This window comes from Diadema antillarum, unplaced genomic scaffold, assembly GCF_040938485.1.
Source record: "Diadema antillarum isolate AM-2024a unplaced genomic scaffold, OU_Dant_1.0 seq00000565_RagTag, whole genome shotgun sequence".
NCBI classification, from domain to species: domain Eukaryota; kingdom Metazoa; phylum Echinodermata; class Echinoidea; order Diadematoida; family Diadematidae; genus Diadema; species Diadema antillarum.
This window is the reverse complement of record NW_027271504.1, coordinates 1,725,955-1,752,228: the sequence shown is the minus strand read 5'-3', so window position 1 is coordinate 1,752,228 and position 26,274 is coordinate 1,725,955. Positions and strand designations below refer to the sequence as shown.

At 44.9% G+C, this 26,274-nt stretch overlaps 1 protein-coding gene and 2 long non-coding RNA genes across 3 annotated transcripts in view; all 3 read left to right on the top strand.

The window, feature by feature from the left end:
- The window catches only part of LOC139735213 (uncharacterized), a 222,108-nt gene that overhangs the window by 76,993 nt on the left and 118,841 nt on the right, over window positions 1-26,274 (top strand). Inside the window, 43 exon segments of the mRNA XM_071645971.1 lie at window positions 187-389; window positions 558-732; window positions 1,265-1,587; window positions 1,974-2,129; window positions 3,864-4,038; window positions 4,571-4,893; window positions 5,280-5,435; window positions 5,662-5,809; window positions 6,132-6,320; window positions 6,802-7,004; window positions 7,174-7,348; window positions 7,881-8,203; window positions 8,590-8,745; window positions 8,972-9,119; window positions 9,442-9,630; window positions 10,112-10,314; window positions 10,484-10,658; window positions 11,191-11,513; window positions 11,900-12,055; window positions 12,282-12,303; window positions 13,422-13,624; window positions 13,794-13,968; window positions 14,501-14,823; window positions 15,210-15,365; window positions 15,592-15,739; window positions 16,062-16,250; window positions 16,732-16,934; window positions 17,104-17,278; window positions 17,811-18,133; window positions 18,520-18,675; window positions 18,902-19,049; window positions 19,373-19,417; window positions 19,420-19,560; window positions 20,042-20,116; window positions 20,119-20,243; window positions 20,509-20,587; window positions 21,112-21,296; window positions 21,822-21,977; window positions 23,712-23,886; window positions 24,419-24,741; window positions 25,128-25,283; window positions 25,506-25,653; window positions 25,976-26,164. Coding sequence (XP_071502072.1) covers window positions 187-389; window positions 558-732; window positions 1,265-1,587; window positions 1,974-2,129; window positions 3,864-4,038; window positions 4,571-4,893; window positions 5,280-5,435; window positions 5,662-5,809; window positions 6,132-6,320; window positions 6,802-7,004; window positions 7,174-7,348; window positions 7,881-8,203; window positions 8,590-8,745; window positions 8,972-9,119; window positions 9,442-9,630; window positions 10,112-10,314; window positions 10,484-10,658; window positions 11,191-11,513; window positions 11,900-12,055; window positions 12,282-12,303; window positions 13,422-13,624; window positions 13,794-13,968; window positions 14,501-14,823; window positions 15,210-15,365; window positions 15,592-15,739; window positions 16,062-16,250; window positions 16,732-16,934; window positions 17,104-17,278; window positions 17,811-18,133; window positions 18,520-18,675; window positions 18,902-19,049; window positions 19,373-19,417; window positions 19,420-19,560; window positions 20,042-20,116; window positions 20,119-20,243; window positions 20,509-20,587; window positions 21,112-21,296; window positions 21,822-21,977; window positions 23,712-23,886; window positions 24,419-24,741; window positions 25,128-25,283; window positions 25,506-25,653; window positions 25,976-26,164 — 7,917 coding nt within the window.
- Window positions 2,358-3,657, top strand: LOC139735182 (uncharacterized). Its single transcript, XR_011711197.1, has 3 exons — window positions 2,358-2,499; window positions 2,822-3,010; window positions 3,492-3,657. It is a non-coding gene; the product is annotated as an uncharacterized lncRNA (long non-coding RNA).
- On the top strand, window positions 22,206-23,505 carry LOC139735181 (uncharacterized). The gene is made up of 3 exons (XR_011711196.1): window positions 22,206-22,347; window positions 22,670-22,858; window positions 23,340-23,505. It is a non-coding gene; the product is annotated as an uncharacterized lncRNA (long non-coding RNA).

The window sequence follows — 26,274 nt, the reverse complement described above, 5'->3', positions numbered from 1 at the left end:
TCCCCGACAGTACTGACTTTATATGACTTGTGTGAGCACTTTGTGTTTTTGGTGATGCCGATCGTATCCGGTGTAAGTAATGTACAGCTTTCGTGGTGATGAATGGGTATTTCACTTGTTGTATGTTCTTGTACGTTGTAAATGACGTTCAAGGTATATCCTTGCCTAAAAACTGTCTTTATTCAGGGTTTGAGTGTCCGAGTGGAACAGTGTACGAATCTTGCGGTAGCGCCTGCCAGCCCAGCTGTGCCGATCCAGATGCCGACCTGAACTGCGGACTTCCCTGCCGTGAAATCTGCAGCTGCCCCGAAGGACTGCTGGACGACGGCGGAACATGCGTGCAGCCAGAGGATTGTGGTTGCACTCTTCCAGACGGAAGCTACATCTCGGTGAGTGTGGCTTTCCTCCTTTGATGGTAATATTTGAGCTTAAGTTTAATAAACCGTTGAAGACTGTGATTATTGTCGTGTGGATTGAAAGCAAATGGAGATGCAAATGGCTTGAAAAGAAGACCATGGTCTAAAGCAAATCTAAATGATTGGTATTGGCACAAACAGGCAGGGGATGTGTACGTGAACGATGACTGCTCCGAGATGTGCAGCTGTTCTGGTGGCACTTTGGAATGTGTGGCATACGCGTGCGTGGAGAACCAGGAGTGTAGGATCAAGGGTGGTGTGAGAGACTGCTACTGTCGGGACGGCTTCACCTACAGCAATGGAGAGTGCACCAGAGGTAAGTCGTTTGACTAGTAGATAGAGAACGCGGGCCGGCGATGAGCCTTGCTGTGCGGTGTATTTCAAGCCTTTGGTCGACCGCTCATCTTGTCTGAGAAGAAAACTGAAGGTAGACGTGAAACCTCATATTTAGAAGAGGCACAATATTGCAAGAGACTTTGATAGTGTTTGGTAGGTGTGTATGGACTCCATTTGTGAGTGCCAGTGATCTCTCTTTTGTAGAAATGTACTTGCATGTGTTCTCTTTTTATGCTGTTAGAGTACAAGATCCAGTCAGGTCATGCATGGTAAAAGAGCATGTACTTTTGTATGTGATGAACACCGTACTGTTTTGAAAGAGGAAACCAAAATAGAAGGAAGTCTGCAAGAAATGCAAGAGGTGAAAAAAACCCTTAAGCTTACTTGTGGCAGATGGCAGACATCTGTAGTGTAGGCGGCCAATTGTATATTTTGTTGGGAGAAGAAGCGAGGGCTTCTGGCTGCCACTATTCAGAGTGCTTTAATTACCTTCCGACTGCTTCTCTGAACAGCGCCTGGAATCTGCACCGTGTGGGGAGATCCGCACTACACTATGATCGACGGTGGTCGTCATGACTTCCAGGGCGACTGTGAGTACACGCTGGTGAGGCCGTGCAGCGACCGCACGGACCTTGTGGATTTCCACTTGTGGGGAGACAACGTCAAGAACAACCCATCGGACCGAGTGTCGTACCTGCGCAAGGTGGTACTGGAGGTGAATGGCACTAGCTATTCGATCGAGCGGAATAGAGTGGTTCTAGTCAACGGTGCAAGGCGGACGACACCCTTGAGCTTCATCAACGGCATCACTATTCGCTCGGACCGGTCTTACGCGGTAAGGGAATGATGGCTGGTTTACTCGTTAGTCTTGAGAGCCTCCCAAATTGTGGGTCGGCACATCAATTGATATTGATTTTGATGTAGGGGCATTTAAAATGTCCAAAGTGTATCTTGTTACGAGGATGGATCGATTAGGTGCACACTAGTATTTATACAATTTAATGAAAGAGAAACTAGTATTAACATCTATGTTAGTGTCAAAGCAATTTCATTGTCAGATATTTGAAGGAGACACGAAAATGAAATATCAGTGAAATTTGTTGCAGCCGTGATGCCAAGATGTAAGATTTTTGTTTGACACGTAATTGTTTTAGAATTGAGTATAAAGGCACGATATGAAGGGAAGGGTAAACAGGACCTGATATCTGATCGTTATTACAGACTATCCAAACATCCTTTGGTCTATCTGTACGTTTCGACGGAGCCAACACTGCAACCATAGAGGTGCCATACCAGTACTGGAATGCTACTTGTGGTCTGTGCGGAACCTTCGATGACGACAGATCCAACGATTTCCGCCTCCAGGATGGAAGTGTCGTAAGTAGAACTCTGCTCTCTTTTTACTCCCTTTCTCAATACCCTGTCTATCAGGGTATCCGATTGTAGGAAAGAGACATGTTCCGCATGTGACTGGACTTTGACGTAATCAGTGTTATGGATGTATCAGTGACCTGATCGTCCATCCGTTCCCAAAAGTACCAAGAAAATGATGAAAAGGGACTACATTTATTGTGTTAACGAATGTGGTTCTGTTTGCAGACACGGTTCCAGAATGTCTTTGGTAATGACTGGGTTCTGAATGAAGAGGAGTGCGATACCACTGTTCTCCCGCCGGTTGATGGCTGTGATGACCCCGACGTGCGGCAACGAGTGGAGGACATCTGCTACATCTTCATCAATCCAGACGGTGAGCAGATGGAGATGATTGAATTTTACTGCGGCACAGTACAGTACTCGTATAGTGTGGGAGTTAAGGAGTCGATATGATATATAAAAAGTTAAAGCAATCTATTGAAGCGTTGAAAGAGTACAAGTTAGAAAATGAGCGTGGTAAGCATCTAGAGTATGGGACATCCTATCTGAGGATTTGTCTGATGATTTCTGATCGCCTCGATCAGAAAAGTCCAGTGGGATTTCTCAGTCTGTTTTCTTTTTTCTGTGTGTTTATTTTAGTTTGTTGTATGTGTAGTATTCAAGAGCTTATATTTGCAGCTGTTTCTTGCTTTCAGGTCCCCTTGGAGGCTGCGCAGACTTTGTGGACGTGAGTGATTACTATGATGCCTGCGTCTTCGACCTGTGTTTCACTGACCCTGACAACGACGTCATATGCGGAGCCCTGCAGGAATACGTTCAGAAGTGTCGAGGAGAAACAAATGGAATCTTGGTTGGGGACTGGAGGGCATCTGTATTCCAGTGCGGTAAGTATTTTTGTGTCATGACACTTTTGTTGTATAGTGGAAAGCTGTTTTGGCTGATCATCAGAATCTAGACGTGCAAAATATGAAGCCATGTGATCAGATATCACAAAGTGCGTGTCAAGAGTGTCTGACATGACCATCTGTGCCGTGAGCAGGCTTTGAAAGACATCGAAAGTCGGCCAGTGAGTTTGGAAGAAATAAGTGAAATATTGTGGAGTCATGAAAGAAGAGTGCGGATGCTGAATGACGGTAGTGCATTTTGTGTGAAAAATGTAAATCTGTACAGCTGTGGATGTCCACGACAGTACTGACTTGATGTGCCTCCTGTGAGCGCTTTGTGTTTTGGGTGATGCCGATCGTATCTGGTGTAAGTAATGTACACCTTTCGTGGTGATGAATGGGTATTTCATTTGTTGTATGTTCTTGTATGTTGTAAATGCTGTTCAAGGTATATCCTTGCCTAAAAACTGTCTTTATTCAGGGTTTGAGTGTCCGACTGGAACAGTGTACGAATCTTGCGGTAGCGCCTGCCAGCCCAGCTGTGCCGATCCAGATGCCGACCTGAACTGCGGACTTCCCTGCCGTGAAATCTGCAGCTGCCCTGAAGGACTGCTGGACGACGGTGGAACATGCGTGCAGCCGGAGGATTGTGGTTGCACTCTTCCAGACGGAAGCTACATCTCGGTGAGTGTGGCTTTCCTCCTTTGATGGTAAAGTTTGAGCTTAAGTTTGATAAAACGTTGAACACTGTGATTATTGTCGTGTGGATTGAAAGCAAATGGAGATGCAAATGGCTTGAAAAGAAGACCATGGTCTAAAGCAAATCTAAATGATTGGTTTTTGGCACAAACAGGCAGGAGATGTGTACGTGAACGATGACTGCTCCGAGATGTGCAGCTGTTCTGGAGGCACTTTGGAATGTGTGGCATACGCGTGCGTGGAGAACCAGGAGTGTAGGATCAAGGGTGGTGTGAGAGACTGCTACTGTCGTGACGGCTTCACCTACAGCAATGGAGAGTGCACCAGAGGTAAGTCATTTGAGTAGTAGATAGAGAACGCGGGGTGGCGATGAGCCTTACTGAGCGGTGTATTTCAAGCCTTTGGTCGACCGCTCATCTTGTCCGAGAAGAAAAACTGAAGGTAGACGGGAAACGTACCTCATATTTAGAGGAAGCACAATATTGCAAGAGATTTTGATAGTGTTTGGTAGGTGTGTATGGACTCCATTTGTGAGTGCCAGTGATCTCTCTTTTGTAGAAATGTACTTGTGTTCTCTTTTTATGCTGTTAGAGTACAGATCCAGTCAAGTCATGCATGGTAAAAGAGCATGTTAATTTGTATGTGATGAACACCTCACTGTTTTGAAAGAGGAAACCAAAATAGAAGGAAGTCTGCAATAAATGCGAGAGGTGAAAAAAACCCTTAAGCTTACTTGTGGCAGATGGCATACATCTGTAGTGTAGGCGGCTAATTGTATATTTTGTTGCGAGAAGAAGTGAGGGCTTCATGCTGCCACTATTCAGAGTGCTTTAATTACCTTCCAACTGCTTTTCTGAACAGCGCCTGGAATCTGCACCGTGTGGGGAGATCCGCACTACACTATGTTCGACGGTGGTCGTCATGACTTCCAGGGCGACTGTGAGTACACGCTGGTGAGGCCGTGCAGCGATCGCACGGACCTTGTGGATTTCCACTTGTGGGGAGACAACGTCAAGAACAACCCATCGGACCGAGTGTCGTACCTGCGCAAGGTGGTACTGGAGGTGAATGGCACTAGCTATTCGATCGAGCGGAATAGAGTGGTTCTAGTCAACGGTGCAAGGAGGACGACACCCTTGAGCTTCATCAACGGCGTCACTATTCGCTCGGACCAGTCTTACGCGGTAAGGGAATGAAAGCTACTTTACTCGTTAGTCTTGAAAGCCTCCCAAATTGTGGGTCAACACATCAATTGATGTAGATTTTGAGGTATGGGCATTTAAAATGTCCGAAGTGTATCCTGTTACGAGGATGGATCGATTAGGTGCACACTAGTATTTATACAATAAAAAAAAGAGTAACTAGTATTAACATCTATCTTAGTGTCCAAGTAATTTCATTGTCAGATATTTGAAGGAGACACAAGAATGAAATATCAAGTGAAATTTGTTGCAGGTATGATGCCAAGATGTAAGATTTTCACTTGATACGTAATTGTTTTAGAATTGAGCATAGAGGCATGATATGAAGGGAAGGGTAAAGAGGACCTGATATCTGATCGTTATTACAGACCATCCAAACATCCTTTGGTCTATCTGTACGTTTCGACGGAGCCAACACTGCAACCATAGAGGTGCCATACCAGTACTGGAATGCTACTTGTGGTCTGTGCGGAACCTTCGATGACGACAGATCCAACGATTTCCGCCTCCAGGATGGAAGTGTCGTAAGTAGAACTCTGCTCTCTTTTTACTCCCTTTCTCAATACCCTGTCTATCAGGGTATCCGATTGTAGGAAAGAGACATGTTCCGCATGTGACTGGACTTTGACGTAATCAGTGTTATGGATGTATCAGTGACCTGATCGTCCATCCGTACCCAAAACTTAGTACCAAGAAAATGATGAAAAGGGACTACATTTATTGTGTTAACGAATGTGGTTCTGTTTGCAGACACGGTTCCAGAATGTCTTTGGTAATGACTGGGTTCTGAATGAAGAGGAGTGCGATACCACTGTTCTCCCGCCGGTTGATGGCTGTGATGACCCCGACGTGCGGCAACGAGTGGAGGACATCTGCTACATCTTCATCAATCCAGACGGTGAGCAGATGGAGATGATTGAATTTTACTGCGGCACAGTACAGTACTCGTATAGTGTGGGAGTTAAGGAGTCGATATGATATATAAAAAGTTAAAGCAATCTATTGAAGCGTTGAAAGAGTACAAGTTAGAAAATGAGCGTGGTAAGCATCTAGAGTATGGGACATCCTATCTGAGGATTTGTCTGATGATTTCTGATCGCCTCGATCAGAAAAGTCCAGTGGGATTTCTCAGTCTGTTTTCTTTTTTCTGTGTGTTTATTTTAGTTTGTTGTTTGTGTAGTATTCAAGAGCTTATATTTGCAGCTGTTTCTTGCTTTCAGGTCCCCTTGGAGGCTGCGCAGACTTTGTGGACGTGAGTGATTACTATGATGCCTGCGTCTTCGACCTGTGTTTCACTGACCCTGACAACGACGTCATATGCGGAGCCCTGCAGGAATACGTTCAGAAGTGTCGAGGAGAAACAAATGGAATCTTGGTTGGGGACTGGAGGGCATCTGTATTCCAGTGCGGTAAGTATTTTTGTGTCATGACACTTTTGTTGTATAGTGGAAAGCTGTTTTGGCTGATCATCAGAATCTAGACGTGCAAAATATGAAACCATGTGATCAGATATCACAAAGAGCGTGTCAAGAGTGTCTGACATGACCATCTGTGCCGTGAGCAGGCTTTGAAAGACATCGAAAGTCGGCCAGTGAGTTTGGAAGAAATAAGTGAAATATTGTGGAGTCATGAAAGAAGAGTGCGGATGCTGAATGACGGTAGTGCATTTTGTGTGAAAAATGTAAATCTGTACAGCTGTGGATGTCCACGACAGTACTGACTTGATGTGCCTCCTGTGAGCGCTTTGTGTTTTGGGTGATGCCGATCGTATCTGGTGTAAGTAATGTACACCTTTCGTGGTGATGAATGGGTATTTCATTTGTTGTATGTTCTTGTATGTTGTAAATGCTGTTCAAGGTATATCCTTGCCTAAAAACTGTCTTTATTCAGGGTTTGAGTGTCCGACTGGAACAGTGTACGAATCTTGCGGTAGCGCCTGCCAGCCCAGCTGTGCCGATCCAGATGCCGACCTGAACTGCGGACTTCCCTGCCGTGAAATCTGCAGCTGCCCTGAAGGACTGCTGGACGACGGTGGAACATGCGTGCAGCCGGAGGATTGTGGTTGCACTCTTCCAGACGGAAGCTACATCTCGGTGAGTGTGGCTTTCCTCCTTTGATGGTAAAGTTTGAGCTTAAGTTTGATAAAACGTTGAACACTGTGATTATTGTCGTGTGGATTGAAAGCAAATGGAGATGCAAATGGCTTGAAAAGAAGACCATGGTCTAAAGCAAATCTAAATGATTAGTTTTTGGCACAAACAGGCAGGAGATGTGTACGTGAACGATGACTGCTCCGAGATGTGCAGCTGTTCTGGAGGCACTTTGGAATGTGTGGCATACGCGTGCGTGGAGAACCAGGAGTGTAGGATCAAGGGTGGTGTGAGAGACTGCTACTGTCGTGACGGCTTCACCTACAGCAATGGAGAGTGCACCAGAGGTAAGTCATTTGAGTAGTAGATAGAGAACGCGGGGTGGCGATGAGCCTTACTGAGCGGTGTATTTCAAGCCTTTGGTCGACCGCTCATCTTGTCCGAGAAGAAAAACTGAAGGTAGACGGGAAACGTACCTCATATTTAGAGGAAGCACAATATTGCAAGAGATTTTGATAGTGTTTGGTAGGTGTGTATGGACTCCATTTGTGAGTGCCAGTGATCTCTCTTTTGTAGAAATGTACTTGTGTTCTCTTTTTATGCTGTTAGAGTACAGATCCAGTCAAGTCATGCATGGTAAAAGAGCATGTTAATTTGTATGTGATGAACACCGTACTGTTTTGAAAGAGGAAACCAAAATAGAAAGAAGTCTGCAATAAATGCGAGAGGTGAAAAAAACCCTTAAGCTTACTTGTGGCAGATGGCATACATCTGTAGTGTAGGCGGCTAATTGTATATTTTGTTGCGAGAAGAAGTGAGGACTTCTGGTTGCCACTATTCAGAGTGCTTTAATTACCTTTCAACTGCTTTTCTGAACAGCGCCTGGAATCTGCACCGTGTGGGGAGATCCGCACTACACTATGTTCGACGGTGGTCGTCATGACTTCCAGGGCGACTGTGAGTACACGCTGGTGAGGCCGTGCAGCGATCGCACGGACCTTGTGGATTTCCACTTGTGGGGAGACAACGTCAAGAACAACCCATCGGACCGAGTGTCGTACCTGCGCAAGGTGGTACTGGAGGTGAATGGCACTAGCTATTCGATCGAGCGGAATAGAGTGGTTCTAGTCAACGGTGCAAGGAGGACGACACCCTTGAGCTTCATCAACGGCGTCACTATTCGCTCGGACCAGTCTTACGCGGTAAGGGAATGAAAGCTACTTTACTCGTTAGTCTTGAAAGCCTCCCAAATTGTGGGTCAACACATCAATTGATGTAGATTTTGAGGTATGGGCATTTAAAATGTCCGAAGTGTATCCTGTTACGAGGATGGATCGATTAGGTGCACACTAGTATTTATACAATAAAAAAAAGAGTAACTAGTATTAACATCTATGTTAGTGTCCAAGTAATTTCATTGTCAGATATTTGAAGGAGACACAAGAATGAAATATCAAGTGAAATTTGTTGCAGGTATGATGCCAAGATGTAAGATTTTCGCTTGATACGTAATTGTTTTAGAATTGAGCATAGAGGCATGATATGAAGGGAAGGGTAAAGAGGACCTGATATCTGATCGTTATTACAGACCATCCAAACATCCTTTGGTCTATCTGTACGTTTCGACGGAGCCAACACTGCAACCATAGAGGTGCCATACCAGTACTGGAATGCTACTTGTGGTCTGTGCGGAACCTTCGATGACGACAGATCCAACGATTTCCGCCTCCAGGATGGAAGTGTCGTAAGTAGAACTCTGCTCTCTTTTTACTCCCTTTCTCAATACCCTGTCTATCAGGGTATCCGATTGTAGGAAAGAGACATGTTCCGCATGTGACTGGACTTTGACGTAATCAGTGTTATGGATGTATCAGTGACCTGATCGTCCATCCGTACCCAAAACTTAGTACCAAGAAAATGATGAAAAGGGACTACATTTATTGTGTTAACGAATGTGGTTCTGTTTGCAGACACGGTTCCAGAATGTCTTTGGTAATGACTGGGTTCTGAATGAAGAGGAGTGCGATACCACTGTTCTCCCGCCGGTTGATGGCTGTGATGACCCCGACGTGCGGCAACGAGTGGAGGACATCTGCTACATCTTCATCAATCCAGACGGTGAGCAGATGGAGATGATTGAATTTTACTGCGGCACAGTACAGTACTCGTATAGTGTGGGAGTTAAGGAGTCGATATGATATATAAAAAGTTAAAGCAATCTATTGAAGTGTTGAAAGAGTACAAGTTAGAAAATGAGCGTGGTAAGCATCTAGAGTATGGGACATCCTATCTGAGGATTTGTCTGATGATTTCTGATCGCCTCGATCAGAAAAGTCCAGTGGGATTTCTCAGTCTGTTTTCTTTTTTCTGTGTGTTTATTTTAGTTTGTTGTTTGTGTAGTATTCAAGAGCTTATATTTGCAGCTGTTTCTTGCTTTCAGGTCCCCTTGGAGGCTGCGCAGACTTTGTGGACGTGAGTGATTACTATGATGCCTGCGTCTTCGACCTGTGTTTCACTGACCCTGACAACGACGTCATATGCGGAGCCCTGCAGGAATACGTTCAGAAGTGTCGAGGAGAAACAAATGGAATCTTGGTTGGGGACTGGAGGGCATCTGTATTCCAGTGCGGTAAGTATTTTTGTGTCATGACACTTTTGTTGTATAGTGGAAAGCTGTTTTGGCTGATCATCAGAATCTAGACGTGCAAAATATGAAACCATGTGATCAGATATCACAAAGAGCGTGTCAAGAGTGTCTGACATGACCATCTGTGCCGTGAGCAGGCTTTGAAAGACATCGAAAGTCGGCCAGTGAATTTGGAAGAAATAAGTGAAATATTGTGGAGTCATGAAAGAAGAGTGCGGATGCTGAATGACGGTAGTGCATTTTGTGTGAAAAATGTAAATCTGTACAGCTGTGGATGTCCACGACAGTACTGACTTGATGTGCCTCCTGTGAGCGCTTTGTGTTTTGGGTGATGCCGATCGTATCTGGTGTAAGTAATGTACACCTTTCGTGGTGATGAATGGGTATTTCATTTGTTGTATGTTCTTGTATGTTGTAAATGCTGTTCAAGGTATATCCTTGCCTAAAAACTGTCTTTATTCAGGGTTTGAGTGTCCGACTGGAACAATGTACGAATCTTGCGGTAGCGCCTGCCAGCCCAGCTGTGCCGATCCAGATGCCGACCTGAACTGCGGACTTCCCTGCCGTGAAATCTGCAGCTGCCCTGAAGGACTGCTGGACGACGGTGGAACATGCGTGCAGCCGGAGGATTGTGGTTGCACTCTTCCAGACGGAAGCTACATCTCGGTGAGTGTGGCTTTCCTCCTTTGATGGTAAAGTTTGAGCTTAAGTTTGATAAAACGTTGAACACTGTGATTATTGTCGTGTGGATTGAAAGCAAATGGAGATGCAAATGGCTTGAAAAGAAGACCATGGTCTAAAGCAAATCTAAATGATTGGTTTTTGGCACAAACAGGCAGGAGATGTGTACGTGAACGATGACTGCTCCAAGATGTGCAGCTGTTCTGGAGGCACTTTGGAATGTGTGGCATACGCGTGCGTGGAGAACCAGGAGTGTAGGATCAAGGGTGGTGTGAGAGACTGCTACTGTCGTGACGGCTTCACCTACAGCAATGGAGAGTGCACCAGAGGTAAGTCATTTGAGTAGTAGATAGAGAACGCGGGGTGGCGATGAGCCTTACTGAGCGGTGTATTTCAAGCCTTTGGTCGACCGCTCATCTTGTCCGAGAAGAAAAACTGAAGGTAGACGGGAAACGTACCTCATATTTAGAGGAAGCACAATATTGCAAGAGATTTTGATAGTGTTTGGTAGGTGTGTATGGACTCCATTTGTGAGTGCCAGTGATCTCTCTTTTGTAGAAATGTACTTGTGTTCTCTTTTTATGCTGTTAGAGTACAGATCCAGTCAAGTCATGCATGGTAAAAGAGCATGTTAATTTGTATGTGATGAACACCGTACTGTTTTGAAAGAGGAAACCAAAATAGAAGGAAGTCTGCAATAAATGCGAGAGGTGAAAAAAACCCTTAAGCTTACTTGTGGCAGATGGCATACATCTGTAGTGTAGGCGGCTAATTGTATATTTTGTTGCGAGAAGAAGTGAGGACTTCTGGTTGCCACTATTCAGAGTGCTTTAATTACCTTTCAACTGCTTTTCTGAACAGCGCCTGGAATCTGCACCGTGTGGGGAGATCCGCACTACACTATGTTCGACGGTGGTCGTCATGACTTCCAGGGCGACTGTGAGTACACGCTGGTGAGGCCGTGCAGCGATCGCACGGACCTTGTGGATTTCCACTTGTGGGGAGACAACGTCAAGAACAACCCATCGGACCGAGTGTCGTACCTGCGCAAGGTGGTACTGGAGGTGAATGGCACTAGCTATTCGATCGAGCGGAATAGAGTGGTTCTAGTCAACGGTGCAAGGAGGACGACACCCTTGAGCTTCATCAACGGCGTCACTATTCGCTCGGACCAGTCTTACGCGGTAAGGGAATGAAAGCTACTTTACTCGTTAGTCTTGAAAGCCTCCCAAATTGTGGGTCTACACATCAATTGATGTAGATTTTGAGGTATGAGCATTTAAAATGTCCGAAGTGTATCCTGTTACGAGGATGGATCGATTAGGTGCACACTAGTATTTATACAATAAAAAAAAGAGTAACTAGTATTAACATCTATGTTAGTGTCCAAGTAATTTCATTGTCAGATATTTGAAGGAGACACAAGATTGAAATATCAAGTGAAATTTGTTGCAGGTATGATGCCAAGATGTAAGATTTTCGCTTGATACGTAATTGTTTTAGAATTGAGCATAGAGGCATGATATGAAGGGAAGGGTAAAGAGGACCTGATATCTGATCGTTATTACAGACCATCCAAACATCCTTTGGTCTATCTGTACGTTTCGACGGAGCCAACACTGCAACCATAGAGGTGCCATACCAGTACTGGAATGCTACTTGTGGTCTGTGCGGAACCTTCGATGACGACAGATCCAACGATTTCCGCCTCCAGGATGGAAGTGTCGTAAGTAGAACTCTGCTCTCTTTTTACTCCCTTTCTCAATACCCTGTCTATCAGGGTATCCGATTGTAGGAAAGAGACATGTTCCGCATGTGACTGGACTTTGACGTAATCAGTGTTATGGATGTATCAGTGACCTGATCGTCCATCCGTACCCAAAACTTAGTACCAAGAAAATGATGAAAAGGGACTACATTTATTGTGTTAACGAATGTGGTTCTGTTTGCAGACACGGTTCCAGAATGTCTTTGGTAATGACTGGGTTCTGAATGAAGAGGACTGCGATACCACTGTTCTCCCGCCGGTTGATGGCTGTGATGACCCCGACGTGCGGCAACGAGTGGAGGACATCTGCTACATCTTCATCAATCCAGACGGTGAGCAGATGGAGATGATTGAATTTTACTGCGGCGCAGTACAGTACTCGTATAGTGTATGAGTTAAGGAGTCGATATGATATATAAAAAGTTAAAGCAATCTATTGAAGCATTGAAAGAGTACAAGTTAGAAAATGAGCGTGGTAAGCATCTAGAGTATGGGACATCCTATCTGAGGATTTGTCTGATGATTTCTGATCGCCTCGATCAGAAAAGTCCAGTGGGATTTCTCAGTCTGTTTTCTTTTTTGTGTGTGTTTATCTTTGTTTGTTGTTTGTGTAGTATCCAAGAGCTTATATTTGCAGCTGCTTCTTGCTTTCAGGTCCCCTTGGAGGCTGCGCAGACTTTGTGGACGTGAGTGATTACTATGATGCCTGCGTCTTCGACCTGTGTTTCACTGACCCTGACAACGACGTCATATGCGGAGCCCTGCAGGAATACGTTCAGAAGTGTCGAGGAGAAACAAATGGAATCTTGGTTGGGGACTGGAGGGCATCTGTATTCCAGTGCAGTAAGTATTTTTGTGTCGTGACACTTTTGTTGTATAGTGGAAAGCTGTTTTGGCTGATCATCAGAATCTAGACGTGCAAAATATGAAACCATGTGATCAGATATCACAAAGAGCGTGTCAAGAGTGTCTGACATGACCATCTGTGCCGTGAGCAGGCTTTGAAAGACATCGAAAGTCGGCCAGTGAGTTTGGAAGAAATAAGTGAAATATTGTGGAGTCATGAAAGAAGAGTGCGGATGCTGAATGACGGTAGTGCATTTTGTGTGAAAAATGTAAATCTGTACAGCTGTGGATGTCCACGACAGTACTGACTTGATGTGCCTCCTGTGAGCGCTTTGTGTTTTGGGTGATGCCGATCGTATCTGGTGTAAGTAATGTACACCTTTCGTGGTGATGAATGGGTATTTCATTTGTTGTATGTTCTTGTATGTTGTAAATGCTGTTCAAGGTATATCCTTGCCTAAAAACTGTCTTTATTCAGGGTTTGAGTGTCCGACTGGAACAGTGTACGAATCTTGCGGTAGCGCCTGCCAGCCCAGCTGTGCCGATCCAGATGCCGACCTGAACTGCGGACTTCCCTGCCGTGAAATCTGCAGCTGCCCTGAAGGACTGCTGGACGACGGTGGAACATGCGTGCAGCCGGAGGATTGTGGTTGCACTCTTCCAGACGGAAGCTACATCTCGGTGAGTGTGGCTTTCCTCCTTTGATGGTAAAGTTTGAGCTTAAGTTTGATAAAACGTTGAACACTGTGATTATTGTCGTGTGGATTGAAAGCAAATGGAGATGCAAATGGCTTGAAAAGAAGACCATGGTCTAAAGCAAATCTAAATGATTAGTTTTTGGCACAAACAGGCAGGAGATGTGTACGTGAACGATGACTGCTCCGAGATGTGCAGCTGTTCTGGAGGCACTTTGGAATGTGTGGCATACGCGTGCGTGGAGAACCAGGAGTGTAGGATCAAGGGTGGTGTGAGAGACTGCTACTGTCGTGACGGCTTCACCTACAGCAATGGAGAGTGCACCAGAGGTAAGTCATTTGAGTAGTAGATAGAGAACGCGGGGTGGCGATGAGCCTTACTGAGCGGTGTATTTCAAGCCTTTGGTCGACCGCTCATCTTGTCCGAGAAGAAAAACTGAAGGTAGACGGGAAACGTACCTCATATTTAGAGGAAGCGCAATATTGCAAGAGATTTTGATAGTGTTTGGTAGGTGTGTATGGACTCCATTTGTGAGTGCCAGTGATCTCTCTTTTGTAGAAATGTACTTGTGTTCTCTTTTTATGCTGTTAGAGTACAGATCCAGTCAAGTCATGCATGGTAAAAGAGCATGTTAATTTGTATGTGATGAACACCGTACTGTTTTGAAAGAGGAAACCAAAATAGAAAGAAGTCTGCAATAAATGCGAGAGGTGAAAAAAACCCTTAAGCTTACTTGTGGCAGATGGCATACATCTGTAGTGTAGGCGGCTAATTGTATATTTTGTTGCGAGAAGAAGTGAGGACTTCTGGTTGCCACTATTCAGAGTGCTTTAATTACCTTTCAACTGCTTTTCTGAACAGCGCCTGGAATCTGCACCGTGTGGGGAGATCCGCACTACACTATGTTCGACGGTGGTCGTCATGACTTCCAGGGCGACTGTGAGTACACGCTGGTGAGGCCGTGCAGCGATCGCACGGACCTTGTGGATTTCCACTTGTGGGGAGACAACGTCAAGAACAACCCATCGGACCGAGTGTCGTACCTGCGCAAGGTGGTACTGGAGGTGAATGGCACTAGCTATTCGATCGAGCGGAATAGAGTGGTTCTAGTCAACGGTGCAAGGAGGACGACACCCTTGAGCTTCATCAACGGCGTCACTATTCGCTCGGACCAGTCTTACGCGGTAAGGGAATGAAAGCTACTTTACTCGTTAGTCTTGAAAGCCTCCCAAATTGTGGGTCAACACATCAATTGATGTAGATTTTGAGGTATGGGCATTTAAAATGTCCGAAGTGTATCCTGTTACGAGGATGGATCGATTAGGTGCACACTAGTATTTATACAATAAAAAAAAGAGTAACTAGTATTAACATCTATGTTAGTGTCCAAGTAATTTCATTGTCAGATATTTGAAGGAGACACAAGAATGAAATATCAAGTGAAATTTGTTGCAGGTATGATGCCAAGATGTAAGATTTTCGCTTGATACGTAATTGTTTTAGAATTGAGCATAGAGGCATGATATGAAGGGAAGGGTAAAGAGGACCTGATATCTGATCGTTATTACAGACCATCCAAACATCCTTTGGTCTATCTGTACGTTTCGACGGAGCCAACACTGCAACCATAGAGGTGCCATACCAGTACTGGAATGCTACTTGTGGTCTGTGCGGAACCTTCGATGACGACAGATCCAACGATTTCCGCCTCCAGGATGGAAGTGTCGTAAGTAGAACTCTGCTCTCTTTTTACTCCCTTTCTCAATACCCTGTCTATCAGGGTATCCGATTGTAGGAAAGAGACATGTTCCGCATGTGACTGGACTTTGACGTAATCAGTGTTATGGATGTATCAGTGACCTGATCGTCCATCCGTACCCAAAACTTAGTACCAAGAAAATGATGAAAAGGGACTACATTTATTGTGTTAACGAATGTGGTTCTGTTTGCAGACACGGTTCCAGAATGTCTTTGGTAATGACTGGGTTCTGAATGAAGAGGAGTGCGATACCACTGTTCTCCCGCCGGTTGATGGCTGTGATGACCCCGACGTGCGGCAACGAGTGGAGGACATCTGCTACATCTTCATCAATCCAGACGGTGAGCAGATGGAGATGATTGAATTTTACTGCGGCACAGTACAGTACTCGTATAGTGTGGGAGTTAAGGAGTCGATATGATATATAAAAAGTTAAAGCAATCTATTGAAGTGTTGAAAGAGTACAAGTTAGAAAATGAGCGTGGTAAGCATCTAGAGTATGGGACATCCTATCTGAGGATTTGTCTGATGATTTCTGATCGCCTCGATCAGAAAAGTCCAGTGGGATTTCTCAGTCTGTTTTCTTTTTTCTGTGTGTTTATTTTAGTTTGTTGTTTGTGTAGTATTCAAGAGCTTATATTTGCAGCTGTTTCTTGCTTTCAGGTCCCCTTGGAGGCTGCGCAGACTTTGTGGACGTGAGTGATTACTATGATGCCTGCGTCTTCGACCTGTGTTTCACTGACCCTGACAACGACGTCATATGCGGAGCCCTGCAGGAATACGTTCAGAAGTGTCGAGGAGAAACAAATGGAATCTTGGTTGGGGACTGGAGGGCATCTGTATTCCAGTGCGGTAAGTATTTTTGTGTCATGACACTTTTGTTGTATAGTGGAAAGCTGTTTTGGCTGATCATCAGAATCTAGACGTGCAAAATATGAAACCATGTGATCAGATATCACAAAGAGCGTGTCAAGAGTGTCTGACATGACCATCTGTGCCGTGAGCAGGCTTTGAAAGACATCGAAAGTCGGCCAGTGAATTTGGAAGAAATAAGTGAAATATTGTGGAGTCATGAAAGAAGAGTGCGGATGCTGAATGACGGTAGTGCATTTTGTGTGAAAAATGTAAATCTGTACAGCTGTGGATGTCCACGACAGTACTGACTTGATGTGCCTCCTGTGAGCGCTTTGTGTTTTGGGTGATGCCGATCGTATCTGGTGTAAGTAATGTACACCTTTCGTGGTGATGAATGGGTATTTCATTTGTTGTATGTTCTTGTATGTTGTAAATGCTGTTCAAGGTATATCCTTGCCTAAAAACTGTCTTTATTCAGGGTTTGAGTGTCCGACTGGAACAATGTACGAATCTTGCGGTAGCGCCTGCCAGCCCAGCTGTGCCGATCCAGATGCCGACCTGAACTGCGGACTTCCCTGCCGTGAAATCTGCAGCTGCCCTGAAGGACTGCTGGACGACGGTGGAACATGCGTGCAGCCGGAGGATTGTGGTTGCACTCTTCCAGACGGAAGCTACATCTCGGTGAGTGTGGCTTTCCTCCTTTGATGGTAAAGTTTGAGCTTAAGTTTGATAAAACGTTGAACACTGTGATTATTGTCGTGTGGATTGAAAGCAAATGGAGATGCAAATGGCTTGAAAAGAAGACCATGGTCTAAAGCAAATCTAAATGATTGGTTTTTGGCACAAACAGGCAGGAGATGTGTACGTGAACGATGACTGCTCCAAGATGTGCAGCTGTTCTGGAGGCACTTTGGAATGTGTGGCATACGCGTGCGTGGAGAACCAGGAGTGTAGGATCAAGGGTGGTGTGAGAGACTGCTACTGTCGTGACGGCTTCACCTACAGCAATGGAGAGTGCACCAGAGGTAAGTCATTTGAGTAGTAGATAGAGAACGCGGGGTGGCGATGAGCCTTACTGAGCGGTGTATTTCAAGCCTTTGGTCGACCGCTCATCTTGTCCGAGAAGAAAAACTGAAGGTAGACGGGAAACGTACCTCATATTTAGAGGAAGCACAATATTGCAAGAGATTTTGATAGTGTTTGGTAGGTGTGTATGGACTCCATTTGTGAGTGCCAGTGATCTCTCTTTTGTAGAAATGTACATGTGTTCTCTTTTTATGCTGTTAGAGTACAGATCCAGTCAAGTCATGCATGGTAAAAGAGCATGTTAATTTGTATGTGATGAACACCGTACTGTTTTGAAAGAGGAAACCAAAATAGAAGGAAGTCTGCAATAAATGCGAGAGGTGAAAAAAACCCTTAAGCTTACTTGTGGCAGATGGCATACATCTGTAGTGTAGGCGGCTAATTGTATATTTTGTTGTGAGAAGAAGTGAGGACTTCTGGTTGCCACTATTCAGAGTGCTTTAATTACCTTTCAACTGCTTTTCTGAACAGCGCCTGGAATCTGCACCGTGTGGGGAGATCCGCACTACACTATGTTCGACGGTGGTCGTCATGACTTCCAGGGCGACTGTGAGTACACGCTGGTGAGGCCGTGCAGCGATCGCACGGACCTTGTGGATTTCCACTTGTGGGGAGACAACGTCAAGAACAACCCATCGGACCGAGTGTCGTACCTGCGCAAGGTGGTACTGGAGGTGAATGGCACTAGCTATTCGATCGAGCGGAATAGAGTGGTTCTAGTCAACGGTGCAAGGAGGACGACACCCTTGAGCTTCATCAACGGCGTCACTATTCGCTCGGACCAGTCTTACGCGGTAAGGGAATGAAAGCTACTTTACTCGTTAGTCTTGAAAGCCTCCCAAATTGTGGGTCTACACATCAATTGATGTAGATTTTGAGGTATGAGCATTTAAAATGTCCGAAGTGTATCCTGTTACGAGGATGGATCGCTTAGGTGCACACTAGTATTTATACAATAAAAAAAAGAGTAACTAGTATTAACATCTATGTTAGTGTCCAAGTAATTTCATTGTCAGATATTTGAAGGAGACACAAGATTGAAATATCAAGTGAAATTTGTTGCAGGTATGATGCCAAGATGTAAGATTTTCGCTTGATACGTAATTGTTTTAGATTTGAGCATAGAGGCATGATATGAAGGGAAGGGTAAAGAGGACCTGATATCTGATCGTTATTACAGACCATCCAAACATCCTTTGGTCTATCTGTACGTTTCGACGGAGCCAACACTGCAACCATAGAGGTGCCATACCAGTACTGGAATGCTACTTGTGGTCTGTGCGGAACCTTCGATGACGACAGATCCAACGATTTCCGCCTCCAGGATGGAAGTGTCGTAAGTAGAACTCTGCTCTCTTTTTACTCCCTTTCTCAATACCCTGTCTATCAGGGTATCCGATTGTAGGAAAGAGACATGTTCCGCATGTGACTGGACTTTGACGTAATCAGTGTTATGGATGTATCAGTGACCTGATCGTCCATCCGTACCCAAAACTTAGTACCAAGAAAATGATGAAAAGGGACTACATTTATTGTGTTAACGAATGTGGTTCTGTTTGCAGACACGGTTCCAGAATGTCTTTGGTAATGACTGGGTTCTGAATGAAGAGGACTGCGATACCACTGTTCTCCCGCCGGTTGATGGCTGTGATGACCCCGACGTGCGGCAACGAGTGGAGGACATCTGCTACATCTTCATCAATCCAGACGGTGAGCAGATGGAGATGATTGAATTTTACTGCGGCGCAGTACAGTACTCGTATAGTGTATGAGTTAAGGAGTCGATATGATATATAAAAAGTTAAAGCAATCTATTGAAGCATTGAAAGAGTACAAGTTAGAAAATGAGCGTGGTAAGCATCTAGAGTATGGGACATCCTATCTGAGGATTTGTCTGATGATTTCTGATCGCCTCGATCAGAAAAGTCCAGTGGGATTTCTCAGTCTGTTTTCTTTTTTGTGTGTGTTTTATCTTTGTTTGTTGTTTGTGTAGTATCCAAGAGCTTATATTTGCAGCTGCTTCTTGCTTTCAGGTCCCCTTGGAGGCTGCGCAGACTTTGTGGACGTGAGTGATTACTATGTGCCTGCGTCTTCGACCTGTGTTTCACTGACCCTGACAACGACGTCATATGCGGAGCCCTGCAGGAATACGTTCAGAAGTGTCGAGGAGAAACAAATGGAATCTTGGTTGGGGACTGGAGGGCATCTGTATTCCAGTGCAGTAAGTATTTTTGTGTCGTGACACTTTTGTTGTATAGTGGAAAGCTGTTTGGCTGAGTCATCAGAATCTAGACGTGCAAAATATGAAGCCATGTGATCAGATATCACAAAGTGCATGTCAAGAGTGTCTGACATGACCATCTGTGCCGTGAGCAGGCTTTGAAAGACATCGAAAGTCGGCCGGTGAGTTTGGAAGAAATAAGTGAAATATTGTGGAGTCATGAAAGAAGAGTGCGGATGCTGAATGACGGTAGTGCATTTTGTGTGAAAAATGTAAATCTGTACAGCTGTGGATGTCCACGACAGTACTGACTTGATGTGCCTCCTGTGAGCGCTTTGTGTTTGGGGTGATGCCGATCGTATCCGGTGTAAGTAATGTACACCTTTCGTGGTGATTAAAGGGTATTTCACTTGTTGTATGTTCTTGTACGTTGTAAATGACGTTCAAGGTATATCCTTGCCTAAAAACTGTCTTTATTCAGGGTTTGAGTGTCCGACTGGAACAATGTACGAATCTTGCGGTAGCGCCTGCCAGCCCAGCTGTGCCGATCCAGATGCGACCTGAACTGCGGACTTCCCTGCCGTGAAATCTGCAGCTGCCCTGAAGGACTGCTGGACGACGGTGGAACATGCGTGCAGCCGGAGGATTGTGGTTGCACTCTTCCAGACGGAAGCTACATCTCGGTGAGTGTGGCTTTCCTCCTTTGAGTGGTAATGTTTGAGCTTAAGTTTGATAAAACGTTGAAGACTGTGATTATTGTCGTGTGATTGAAAGCAAATGGAGATGCAAATGGCTTGAAAAGAAGACCATGGTCCAAAGCAAATCTAAATGATTGTTTTTGGCACAAACAGGCAGGAGAGTGTGTACTGTGAACGATGACTGCTCCGAGATGTCAGCTGTTCTGGAGGCACTTTGGAATGTGTGGCATACGCGTGCGTGGAGAACCAGGAGTGTAGGATCAAGGGTGGTGTGAGAGACTGCTACTGTCGTGACGGCTTCACCTACAGCAATGGAGAGTGCACCAGAGGTAAGTCATTTGAGTAGTAGATAGAGAACGCGGGCCGGCGATGAGCCTTACTGAGCGGTGTATTTCAAGCCATTGGTCGATGGCTCATCTTGTCCGAGAAGAAAAACTGAAGGTAGACAGGAAACCTCATATTTAGAAGAAGCACAATATTGCAAGAGATTTTGATAGTGTTGGTAGGTGTGTATGGACTCCATTTGTGAGTGCCAGTGATATCTCTTTGTAGAAATGTACTTGTGTTCTCTTTTATGCTGTTAGAGTACAGATCAAGTCAAGTCATGCATGGTAACAGAGCATGTTAATTTGTATGTGATGAACACCGTACTGTTTGAAAGAGGAAACCAAATAGAAGGAAGTCTGCAATAAATGCGAGAGGTGAAAAAAACCCCTTAAGCTTACTTGTGGCAGATTGCATACATCTGTAGTGTAGGCGGCTAATTGTATATTTTGTTGCGAGAAGAAGTGAGGACTTCTGGCTGCCCACTATCAGAGTGCTTTAATTACCTTCCAACTGCTTTTCTGAACAGCGCCTGGAATCTGCACCGTGTGGGGAGATCCGCACTACACTATGTTCGACGGTGGTCGTCATGACTTCCAGGGCGACTGTGAGTACACGCTGGTGAGGCCGTGCAGCGACCGCACGGACCTTGTGGATTTCCACTTGTGGGGAGACAACGTCAAGACAACCCATCGGACCGAGTGTCGTACCTGCGCAAGGTGGTACTGGAGCGGTGAATGGCACTAGCTATTCGATCGAGCGGAATAGAGTGGTTCTAGTCAACGGTGCAAGGAGGACGACACCCTTGAGCTTCATCAACGGCGTCACTATTCGCTCGGAACAGTCTTATGCGGTAAGGGAATGAAAGCTACTTTACTCGTTAGTCTTGAAAGCCTCCCAAATTGTGGGTCAACACATCAATTGATGTAGATTTTGAGGTATGAGCATTTAAAATGTCCGAAGTGTATCCTGTTACGAGGATGGATCGCTTAGGTGCACACTAGTATTTATACAATAAAAAAAAGAGTAACTAGTATTAACATCTATGTTAGTGTCCAAGTAATTTCATTGTCAGATATTTGAAGGAGACACAAGAATGAAATATCAAGTGAAATTTGTTGCAGGTATGATGCCAAGATGTAAGATTTTCGCTTGATACGTAATTGTTTTAGAATTGAGCATAGAGGCATGATATGAAGGGAAGGGTAAAGAGGACCTGATATCTGATCGTTATTACAGACCATCCAAACATCCTTTGGTCTATCTGTACGTTTCGACGGAGCCAACACTGCAACCATAGAGGTGCCATACCAGTACTGGAATGCTACTTGTGGTCTGTGCGGAACCTTCGATGACGACAGATCCAACGATTTCCGCCTCCAGGATGGAAGTGTCGTAAGTAGAACTCTGCTCTCTTTTTACTCCCTTTCTCAATACCCTGTCTATCAGGGTATCCGATTGTAGGAAAGAGACATGTTCCGCATGTGACTGGACTTTGACGTAATCAGTGTTATGGATGTATCAGTGACCTGATCGTCCATCCGTTCCCAAAAGTACCAAGAAAATGATGAAAAGGGACTACATTTATTGTGTTAACGAATGTGGTTCTGTTTGCAGACACGGTTCCAGAATGTCTTTGGTAATGACTGGGTTCTGAATGAAGAGGAGTGCGATACCACTGTTCTCCCGCCGGTTGATGGCTGTGATGACCCCGACGTGCGGCAACGAGTGGAGGACATCTGCTACATCTTCATCAATCCAGACGGTGAGCAGATGGAGATGATTGAATTTTACTGCGGCACAGTACAGTACTCGTATAGTGTGGGAGTTAAGGAGTCGATATGATATATAAAAAGTTAAAGCAATCTATTGAAGCGTTGAAAGAGTACAAGTTAGAAAATGAGCGTGGTAAGCATCTAGAGTATGGGACATCCTATCTGAGGATTTGTCTGATGATTTCTGATCGCCTCGATCAGAAAAGTCCAGTGGGATTTCTCAGTCTGTTTTCTTTTTTCTGTGTGTTTATTTTAGTTTGTTGTTTGTGTAGTATTCAAGAGCTTATATTTGCAGCTGTTTCTTGCTTTCAGGTCCCCTTGGAGGCTGCGCAGACTTTGTGGACGTGAGTGATTACTATGATGCCTGCGTCTTCGACCTGTGTTTCACTGACCCTGACAACGACGTCATATGCGGAGCCCTGCAGGAATACGTTCAGAAGTGTCGAGGAGAAACAAATGGAATCTTGGTTGGGGACTGGAGGGCATCTGTATTCCAGTGCGGTAAGTATTTTTGTGTCATGACACTTTTGTTGTATAGTGGAAAGCTGTTTTGGCTGATCATCAGAATCTAGACGTGCAAAATATGAAACCATGTGATCAGATATCACAAAGAGCGTGTCAAGAGTGTCTGACATGACCATCTGTGCCGTGAGCAGGCTTTGAAAGACATCGAAAGTCGGCCAGTGAGTTTGGAAGAAATAAGTGAAATATTGTGGAGTCATGAAAGAAGAGTGCGGATGCTGAATGACGGTAGTGCATTTTGTGTGAAAAATGTAAATCTGTACAGCTGTGGATGTCCACGACAGTACTGACTTGATGTGCCTCCTGTGAGCGCTTTGTGTTTTGGGTGATGCCGATCGTATCTGGTGTAAGTAATGTACACCTTTCGTGGTGATGAATGGGTATTTCATTTGTTGTATGTTCTTGTATGTTGTAAATGCTGTTCAAGGTATATCCTTGCCTAAAAACTGTCTTTATTCAGGGTTTGAGTGTCCGACTGGAACAGTGTACGAATCTTGCGGTAGCGCCTGCCAGCCCAGCTGTGCCGATCCAGATGCCGACCTGAACTGCGGACTTCCCTGCCGTGAAATCTGCAGCTGCCCTGAAGGACTGCTGGACGACGGTGGAACATGCGTGCAGCCGGAGGATTGTGGTTGCACTCTTCCAGACGGAAGCTACATCTCGGTGAGTGTGGCTTTCCTCCTTTGATGGTAAAGTTTGAGCTTAAGTTTGATAAAACGTTGAACACTGTGATTATTGTCGTGTGGATTGAAAGCAAATGGAGATGCAAATGGCTTGAAAAGAAGACCATGGTCTAAAGCAAATCTAAATGATTAGTTTTTGGCACAAACAGGCAGGAGATGTGTACGTGAACGATGACTGCTCCGAGATGTGCAGCTGTTCTGGAGGCACTTTGGAATGTGTGGCATACGCGTGCGTGGAGAACCAGGAGTGTAGGATCAAGGGTGGTGTGAGAGACTGCTACTGTCGTGACGGCTTCACCTACAGCAATGGAGAGTGCACCAGAGGTAAGTCATTTGAGTAGTAGATAGAGAACGCGGGGTGGCGATGAGCCTTACTGAGCGGTGTATTTCAAGCCTTTGGTCGACCGCTCATCTTGTCCGAGAAGAAAAACTGAAGGTAGACGGGAAACGTACCTCATATTTAGAGGAAGCGCAATATTGCAAGAGATTTTGATAGTGTTTGGTAGGTGTGTATGGACTCCATTTGTGAGTGCCAGTGATCTCTCTTTTGTAGAAATGTACTTGTGTTCTCTTTTTATGCTGTTAGAGTACAGATCCAGTCAAGTCATGCATGGTAAAAGAGCATGTTAATTTGTATGTGATGAACACCGTACTGTTTTGAAAGAGGAAACCAAAATAGAAAGAAGTCTGCAATAAATGCGAGAGGTGAAAAAAACCCTTAAGCTTACTTGTGGCAGATGGCATACATCTGTAGTGTAGGCGGCTAATTGTATATTTTGTTGCGAGAAGAAGTGAGGACTTCTGGTTGCCACTATTCAGAGTGCTTTAATTACCTTTCAACTGCTTTTCTGAACAGCGCCTGGAATCTGCACCGTGTGGGGAGATCCGCACTACACTATGTTCGACGGTGGTCGTCATGACTTCCAGGGCGACTGTGAGTACACGCTGGTGAGGCCGTGCAGCGATCGCACGGACCTTGTGGATTTCCACTTGTGGGGAGACAACGTCAAGAACAACCCATCGGACCGAGTGTCGTACCTGCGCAAGGTGGTACTGGAGGTGAATGGCACTAGCTATTCGATCGAGCGGAATAGAGTGGTTCTAGTCAACGGTGCAAGGAGGACGACACCCTTGAGCTTCATCAACGGCGTCACTATTCGCTCGGACCAGTCTTACGCGGTAAGGGAATGAAAGCTACTTTACTCGTTAGTCTTGAAAGCCTCCCAAATTGTGGGTCAACACATCAATTGATGTAGATTTTGAGGTATGGGCATTTAAAATGTCCGAAGTGTATCCTGTTACGAGGATGGATCGATTAGGTGCACACTAGTATTTATACAATAAAAAAAAGAGTAACTAGTATTAACATCTATGTTAGTGTCCAAGTAATTTCATTGTCAGATATTTGAAGGAGACACAAGAATGAAATATCAAGTGAAATTTGTTGCAGGTATGATGCCAAGATGTAAGATTTTCGCTTGATACGTAATTGTTTTAGAATTGAGCATAGAGGCATGATATGAAGGGAAGGGTAAAGAGGACCTGATATCTGATCGTTATTACAGACCATCCAAACATCCTTTGGTCTATCTGTACGTTTCGACGGAGCCAACACTGCAACCATAGAGGTGCCATACCAGTACTGGAATGCTACTTGTGGTCTGTGCGGAACCTTCGATGACGACAGATCCAACGATTTCCGCCTCCAGGATGGAAGTGTCGTAAGTAGAACTCTGCTCTCTTTTTACTCCCTTTCTCAATACCCTGTCTATCAGGGTATCCGATTGTAGGAAAGAGACATGTTCCGCATGTGACTGGACTTTGACGTAATCAGTGTTATGGATGTATCAGTGACCTGATCGTCCATCCGTTCCCAAAAGTACCAAGAAAATGATGAAAAGGGACTACATTTATTGTGTTAACGAATGTGGTTCTGTTTGCAGACACGGTTCCAGAATGTCTTTGGTAATGACTGGGTTCTGAATGAAGAGGAGTGCGATACCACTGTTCTCCCGCCGGTTGATGGCTGTGATGACCCCGACGTGCGGCAACGAGTGGAGGACATCTGCTACATCTTCATCAATCCAGACGGTGAGCAGATGGAGATGATTGAATTTTACTGCGGCACAGTACAGTACTCGTATAGTGTGGGAGTTAAGGAGTCGATATGATATATAAAAAGTTAAAGCAATCTATTGAAGCGTTGAAAGAGTACAAGTTAGAAAATGAGCGTGGTAAGCATCTAGAGTATGGGACATCCTATCTGAGGATTTGTCTGATGATTTCTGATCGCCTCGATCAGAAAAGTCCAGTGGGATTTCTCAGTCTGTTTTCTTTTTTCTGTGTGTTTATTTTAGTTTGTTGTTTGTGTAGTATTCAAGAGCTTATATTTGCAGCTGTTTCTTGCTTTCAGGTCCCCTTGGAGGCTGCGCAGACTTTGTGGACGTGAGTGATTACTATGATGCCTGCGTCTTCGACCTGTGTTTCACTGACCCTGACAACGACGTCATATGCGGAGCCCTGCAGGAATACGTTCAGAAGTGTCGAGGAGAAACAAATGGAATCTTGGTTGGGGACTGGAGGGCATCTGTATTCCAGTGCGGTAAGTATTTTTGTGTCATGACACTTTTGTTGTATAGTGGAAAGCTGTTTTGGCTGATCATCAGAATCTAGACGTGCAAAATATGAAACCATGTGATCAGATATCACAAA